The sequence below is a fragment of the Amaranthus tricolor genome, chromosome 3, assembly GCF_026212465.1.
Source record: "Amaranthus tricolor cultivar Red isolate AtriRed21 chromosome 3, ASM2621246v1, whole genome shotgun sequence".
Lineage (NCBI taxonomy): Eukaryota > Viridiplantae > Streptophyta > Magnoliopsida > Caryophyllales > Amaranthaceae > Amaranthus > Amaranthus tricolor.
Window position 1 is genome coordinate 30,303,907 of NC_080049.1, and position 8,217 is coordinate 30,312,123.

Below are 8,217 nucleotides of genomic sequence, written 5' to 3' on the forward strand. Positions count from 1 at the left end.
TTCATAATGGTACATGAACAATTTTGATTTACATATCATTTGTATTTATTTTGTACATTTTATAGATAATTAATTTTTTTTTGAAATTTGTTGTGCATTGCAATCTTAATTTGAGTTGAAATGGAATCATCATTATTATTTCATTACTCAGAATATTATTAACAGGCTCCCCCTAAAGTAGATTTGGGACAAATATGCGCAATTTTACCCTTATTAATGATAATGCATATTTTATTTTTAATATCAAACATTTTCTACAACTAGACAATGAGAATCAAATCTCATCTCAGTTATAACATATACCACTTTTTTCAATTAGATCCTAGATTCAATTCTCACTGCCAACTCAAACTATCCTATACTTAAAAAATAAAAAGAAAACAAACATGGCAAGAGTTTCTCAATTGAAATATCTTTGCTTTTTTAATAACAAAGAAATTACATCATCAATTACATTATAAATGTTCCAAAGTTACAAAATATTGGAATTTTCTATAGATATAATTTCTTCTAGTTAGCATTTTAACTTTTATAATAGAAGCATTTGCAAATAGATAGCAAGCGACAAAATTTAATGGTTCAACCACTCTTGTCTTGTACCCTTGGATATAATGTGGTGCAATTGTCCGAGAAGCGGTCTCAGGTGAATGTGAAGCTTAATGTATTAGTATCGTACCCTGCGATGGCTATTTTCAGTGAACAATTTTACTTCCAGACGATATCACCCAAGAATTTTAGAGCGGGAACACCCCTGATCTCCACATCGACAAGTGGTGCTTGGATTAAGTTCAAGGTTGCTAACTCAGCATCGTTTTGTATCACATCAAGTGCGCGCATTTGATCCTGTCGAGGTTTAAAATGACAGGAACATTGCCGATTAGAATGAGTTTGTTATGTATGACACATTATAGGAATCCAAAAGAATAAGGGAAAATATTGACCGAGATATAGCATATTATTAAGGACAACGCCTGAATATAGCAATCATCATGCCAAAACAAGGCCCCATCGCATCAATAGCGTTGTAAAGGTTTTAAAAAAACGTGAACCGATCTTTCTCAAGTTGTAAAGGTTTATCTCATGTTTTTGACTGGTTTTCAGGCGTTACGATAATCGCATCACCCTGTCGGTGGAGCCACATTGATTGTGAACGTTACCACATTTTTGCACTATGATAGCACTATTACATGGCAATGAGTAGAATTCTCGGGAAAACTATTATATAAAGACTAATCCTTATGAGCATACTTCCATTAGTGTAATTTCATTCCACGGGATTATGACATAAACATACACCAACAGAAGAATTACAACAAATATCAATGTGTACCTTCCTTTTCATTGCACAGAATTTGCAATCCGATGCAGAAGGCGGCAGAATCTGATTCACGATAAGCCTCTTGACAGGAACGTTTTCCTTCTTCAAGGAGGCCGCAAGTCTTGCAGATTCATTAATTGCCATGACCTGCATTCACAAAATGAAATATATGTCGGATTATATGGCTGTTACTTAAGATGATATTGCTAAAGATACACCACAAGATCCACACATTATTTTAGCATAAGAAATAATCACCATAGGATGAAAGTAACTAAGTCACCACAACAAATTCTTTCTTTGATTCTACTAACTTCTTGGAGCCCCACCATAAATCACGATAAATTTTTATTTCTCGGTCATTTTTTGGGGGAAAAAAGAGAACAAACATGAAATGGAAATTGGAATTAAAAAGCAAGCGCACACAGGGATGAGAAACTTGGACTATTAGAACCAGAGAAAATAGCTAAGACAGTTCATCAAGCAAAAACCCTGATGGAAGAGAACAGAAATAGCCGGAAGAGTACAAAGTTGATACCGGGTACCTGGATAAATTGGGCCAGGACACGGGCCGTAAAAATAGGTATCAGACCAACCGGGTACCCGGAAAATGAACACCCCTAGTTGAGGCAACGTCAAATGATTTCGAGTAACAAGTATCTAGTCTTCAAAATAGTTTCCGATCAGCAGATTACGTAGGGGAGGAGAGAAAGAGTTGCCTGAATTTTCAATTTTGACGAGTATTAAGTAGCTGGAGAAATCTCTGTTGGAGAGGCACTTCACATTTTATAAGAGGAACTGCAGAGATGAGTGACTGAAAGGAAAAAAAGGGATTTTTTATATCTGGGGAAATATAAAATGGTGATCTGAGAGTTGAAAAAGCGTTTCTCAAGTAAATAAAGCTGCCTTTTTTAAATAGAAATGTTCAATTGGCTGTACAAATTAGTGTCAGCCATGGAAGGTGTTTTCATGCATAGGAGATAATGACAATACTGATCAAGGCTAGAAAGCACAAAAATCAACATGAAAATTCAAGTCTAAAGTGATTCGTGCTTCATGCATAAATAACAAGACAAAATAAGTCAAAGATGTTGAAATTAACAGCAAAATGCTTTACATCATAACTAAATACTTTCCCCATTCGTAATTGTTGGCAAAGAAACAACGCTCTCACCGTTGGAATTGTAACTATGACAAACTCTGTTGAATCAGTATCTCGAAATAGTTCTCGTACTTGAATCATTCTTTCCCGTAACTTCTCCAATTTTCCAGCCTAATAAAAAAAGAAAATACAATTATAACTTAAACACAAGTAGATGGCATCATCAAAACTAACACAACGGTGAGCTTACAGCATCCTGTTGTGGTGGCTGTTCTTGCCCAAAAACTGATTTAAGGGCTGAAGTAGCAGATGAAATTTTCTGCCTAAGCTGTATCAAGGAAAAAAAAAAAAGGATAAATAAACCATTCATAAAATTAATGTTTAAAAAATAAAAAGAACAAAAGAAAGATGCTTATGATTTTACAAGAACCCAAAAAGGCAATTTCAAGTTTCAACCATCCATATTGTCCCTGATACCTCAACATGCCCACTAATCAACAACGACACTAATCAACTGATAAGCACCATGGCTATTAGCCTTCATGACCAATTTCCGAAAAATAAGTTCAACAAACTGCACCAAGCCACCTCCCAACAAGAAGGGGAACAATGCTAGCCTTGAGCCTCCCAACAATCTTGAAATATAGGACGTATATACTAATGCAGAAACCATTCACCAAGTTCTTGAAAAATGTCACTTGTATAAGAAACCAAAATATTTTTCCAAGAATATTATTTAGTATGGATGATGCAAAAAAACTAATTACAATTATTTCAACAATTTTATTAACATAAAATTATGTTTGAAAAAGAAAGATATATAAGATCGAATTCCAAAACTTACATATGGATAAAAAGACAATCTATAACATATTTTATGTTAGTCCCTTCTTCTATTGAATTTTTACCTAAAAAGCTGGATGCAATAATGCAAAATACTTCCTACAAGCTCTATCCTATTGCATTATTATCAATATGCTTTTGGGCAATATTTGGCGTTACAGTAACCACATCACTTCTATCACCGAAACATTTTATTTGTTACTGTGATCGCGAATATTGCCGCATTTTTGCAATATGATAGCAAGTACAACTATTCCAAGCTAAACTTGCTACCATAAGGAAGATTGGAAGTGTACATGGACATTGTAAAGTTGGGTCCTAAAGCTCATAAGTGTCACTAATGAAATACATTCGACATCTAGCGATGTAATTATGTGATGCTTAAAAGACCAAGACCAAGCATTATCTGCAACACAAAGAAATTCACCAACTCACCAAGTATGTAACAAAAGGCTGTGGGCAGTAAAGTTTTAGTGTCACTAATTATCAGTTCTACCAATCCCAGAGTTAGAAACACACCTTTAGTATTTTACCAATAGATGCATCTAAAAAGTCCGGCAACGATAAAAGTCGCAATGTGTGACCCTGGTAGAAAAACAATTAGATATTAAGTTAAACATGGTAGTATATCAAATAATATCCCATTCTATCAGTTAATAAAATAAGAATACCCCAACTATTTTTCCAACAATAACCGCAATCATAAGATTGTTTTAGAATAATCCCAAGTATAGAAGATTCTTTCTTAAATAATCTTAAATAATCAAAACAGTTTTCGTAATTTTAAATTTTTTATATTTTCCTCCTTTTTCTCTTACCTATCTTATACTCAACTAAATAAAGCTTTAAATATCATCATTTCACATACTACATTGATTTTTTCAACTCAAATATGTTTTCTAAAAAAACCCACTATTGTGGAATAATGCACTATGTATAAATATAAATCTTTTCGCCCCCTTGATTTTGCTACATTACAGAAATCGATGTGAGAGCTTTTTGGGTGTGGAGTGACAAAATCTAGGGACATAGGTAGTATTTATAAGATTTCCTATATAATGTTTTTGTCAAAATGCACAAGCAAACATGTCAACTTTATTAAGAACTCTCAAATGTTAGTAGATTCTAAAAATTCAACACAAATTTTTAAATGAGACAGTCTCATGTTGAGACCATCTTTATTGGGTTGGCCCAATATAAATTTATCGTCTTCAAGTGATCACTTATATTCTTTAAGTGATCATTAACAATTTTAAAGTAATCACCTTTTTTAGTCTTAAAGTGACACTTATAACCTTAAAATGATTACTTACAATCTTAAAATGATCAATTATAGAAATTGACAAATTATATCAGACCGTCTCAAGGTGAGACAGTTTCATACAAGACGAGTTGAAGATTAAAACATTAGAAGTTTTTAATACAAAAGAAATATGTGACAATGTCTTTGTTGTAACTATTATTTAGGTCTTCCTGTGACCAATTGACCACCTCAGGCATACAGCCCCCTATATTTCCATTCCTCCCATCCTATTGATCTGTGTCAAATGTTAATCCTTTATTGTACTTCTTCAAACTCAATTAATAGTATACGACAGTTAAGGCTAACTTAAAATATTTATAAAACGGCAATAAAACAAATTTTAAAGTAGAACAAAGGGTCAATAGGGCTATAAATAGTATAATAACTCACCGTTGGAGCAGTGTCAAAAACAATTCGAGTGAACATACTATATTCTTGTGACTCTAGGAATTGCATCACCTAGAAAAAGTACATAAACATATGTTAGGCCACAACAATATAATGCAAACTATTGAATGTCCATATAACAACAATGTCAAAGTCTTTATTCCAATAACTAAATGACCAAAAGAAATTAACATGAGAAATTCTCTAACAAAGATTGAATTCCCATATACTAGGAAAAACACTAACCTTAGAAATTGCAATAGCTTCATCTAAGCCAGGTGGTGGTGTGTCCAAAAGTTCACCAAGTTTCAACTCTCCTAGCTTTGTCCAACAAAATGACAGCATATCAAAACAAATCCAACAAGCAAACAATAGCATATATTATTAGACAGAATCTACAATTCACAGGCATTTCATCATACTGCAAAAAAGGGACGATAAGGGGAAAAATCCCAGCAACAAATACAATATGGTTTACCTGTTCTGCCAGCATGCCGAGACCCATGCTATCCATAAAGTCCTTCACCCCAGTTCCTCCATTTTTCTGACTAGCACTACGGAATTCTTCCCTTGACTTTTCTGGGTTTATCTACATAGTTCGGGAAAAAAAATTCTACTTATGTATGTCACTGCTGAGTTTGCTAAACAATCAATAAACAATAGCATCATAAAAATGATAAATTAGAATTTGAAATAATGAATGAACAAGCAAATACCTCGAGAGCAAACAGTGGCGACTCAGGCCCTTCAACAGGCACCAACATTCCTCCTGTCAGATCCTAAGTAAGAAAAAGATATCAAAAAGCCAAGAAGAATAGAGAATTTTTTTCTTAATGACATGTTTAGGGAATGTAGTTAACCTGTGCAAAAGAATCACTCAGCGAATGAGCTGGATCAGTTGAAACCACAAGAGTGGGATGCCCACTGTTTGCAAACTTCACAGCCAGGGACGCTGCACAGCTTGTTTTCCCAACACCTCCCTTCCCTCCAAGCATATAGTACTTCCTCATAGTCCCTGAGGCCATTTCATCGAACCCAGCAGAGGATTCAGCGGTGGCAGCTACTGACCTTACTGCCAATGACAAACAAAAAATCAACTCATTTCACATGAGGAACAATCTACAGCTACGGTCAATCTATTAATCAATCATAATTTAAAGCTTCTATAACCAAAACTAGCTCGTTCAGTTTGGTTTGTACAAGGTAAATAAATCAAGTTAACGGTAGTGAAAGACATGAAATTACATATAAAGTTTTACAATAATGGTCATTGGTATTACATCTCCTTTAGCAAACATTTGTTTTACTTCTTTTACCCACCCTTCTTACTCTTTAGTTGCATTTCCTAAGACTATGAACTAGTAGTGAAGTTTGATGACCAGCTTCTCAAATGAAAACCATTAACTTGATTGTAAGCTCCCTTTAGAATTAATAACAAAACCTCCACATAATCTTCATTATCCATTACATATACTTAAGGCAAACAATCCATGTCTATTCTTAGTAGAGTCAAAAACTTATGGTTTTTTGGATCGGATCATCATGCACTATAATAAATGGCATATTAAAACATCTTTGCTTCTTACTTAGACGTTTGCAATCAAGGATGAATCCAAACAATCTTTTTGTTATTAGAAATGCTAAATTTGTGTACATCTAAAATCCATAACTCAGCCTAAGCGAGAGCCACTCTGTGATATTGGTGCAACGGAACAACGTTTTTTTAAAGCAAACAATCCCTAGATAACGAAATACAACTTTTATTGAAGGGCATATACCCAGATCTGTTACAATTATAAAATGGACTTGAGCAACCTAAACAATGAGAAGAAGAGTTTACCTAATTACAAGCTCAAATACGGTTCACTACTAAAATCAATTGGTAGTATATAAAAGTAAGAGTCACTCCTCAAGCTTATACCATGTAAGTGGTATACAATTTTTCTCATTCTCTGATATAGAACAACTCACATCTGGACATTTCAACAATCCCATTACATGCAAGTTTCCTTAGAATTTTTACCCACCAAAAGGGTCACAATAAACCGTAGACGTCCCCTAACTTTTAATTCGATTAATCGCCAGTTACAACGACCCAATAACAAACCAAGCTCTTGTGCAATACAAAAATAGTGAGATTGCTCAACTTCTACTAGCATCCCTAGAAACTGTTATTTCTCGGCAGTGATATTCGAAGGAACTTTAAATCCAGATAATGATAAGAACTACTCTTTTCTTTAATGTTGTACGGCTATACTGCTACTTGAATTATACACAAAACAAACATGAAAAGCACCCCAAATCCTTCCTCCATGGAACAAATCAATTAATAGTAAACATCCTTAATTGTCAAATGAAAACAGATACTCAAGTAATCCAGCTGAATGACTATGGAAGACACAGCTAAAAAACCCAGAAATCTTTTTTGGAAAACCAACAAAAATTACGATAATAAAACAAAAAAATAGTCCAGCAGCTAATAATAGCGAATGGGGAAAAGGAGATGAAAGGGAATGGATGAGCATAATAGCTGAGCATACCATGAAATAAGAATCGCTGAGAATTTGTACGGGCATGGAGTTGGTGAGTAAACTTGAAATTGAAGGCAGGATTGAATCTAATAAGAGGAATAGATAAAGTATGATTGGTAGAATGATGAGGAAATCCAACAAACGACATGGACGAAGCCAAAGAGCGAACCAAGGCGCTCGCCATTTCTGCTGATGCTGTTGCTGCACGTTCCAGAACATACAGATGACGGGAGATAGACACTTTAGGGGGTAGCGTCGCACATACGTGGCGACCTGCACAACTTGTTCGAGCTCGGGCTTGGATTCGGGTTTGGGTTTCAAGTCGGGTTTAGTTTATCTTGATTGAATTTGGAATTTTTTTGGGTAAGTATGAATGTACTATATTTACAAATTTAAGGGTTGTATATAAAAATCAATAAAATTTTTTTATTGTTAATATTTTTAAAGCAACTCTCAGATAAGATCGTCTTACACAAAAATAAATTCATGTATGGATTATACATTTAAAAAATTAGTGTTTATGATCTAAAAGTATTCTTTTTGACTTTTAAATTGATATGTTAAACATTAAACAATTAAAAGTAAATATTTTAAGTACAAAAGTACATGTTTAATTTATCTGATTGGTCTATATAGCCAATTTAAAACTATCTCACGATGAGACCATTTTAGATTGGAATTAGTGTATTTTGTAGTAAATATAAAATGTCGACGAGCATTGTGTAGTAAAATT

The 8,217-nt window shown here is 33.9% G+C and overlaps 1 protein-coding gene across 1 annotated transcript; it reads right to left on the minus strand.

Annotated features, from left to right (window-relative positions):
- Positions 1–376: 376 nt before the first annotated feature.
- LOC130808992 (ATPase GET3B-like) lies at positions 377–7,832 on the minus strand. The gene is made up of 11 exons (XM_057674589.1): positions 7,494–7,832; positions 5,814–6,025; positions 5,670–5,732; positions 5,432–5,542; positions 5,200–5,274; positions 4,957–5,025; positions 3,783–3,848; positions 2,671–2,748; positions 2,493–2,591; positions 1,331–1,465; positions 377–843 (listed from the first exon to the last, which is right to left on the minus strand). Exons 1-11 carry the CDS (start codon positions 7,666–7,668, stop codon positions 706–708), a joined length of 1,221 nt encoding a protein of 406 aa, XP_057530572.1. The 5' UTR covers positions 7,669–7,832; the 3' UTR covers positions 377–705.
- Between the last annotated feature and the right edge of the window lie 385 nt (positions 7,833–8,217).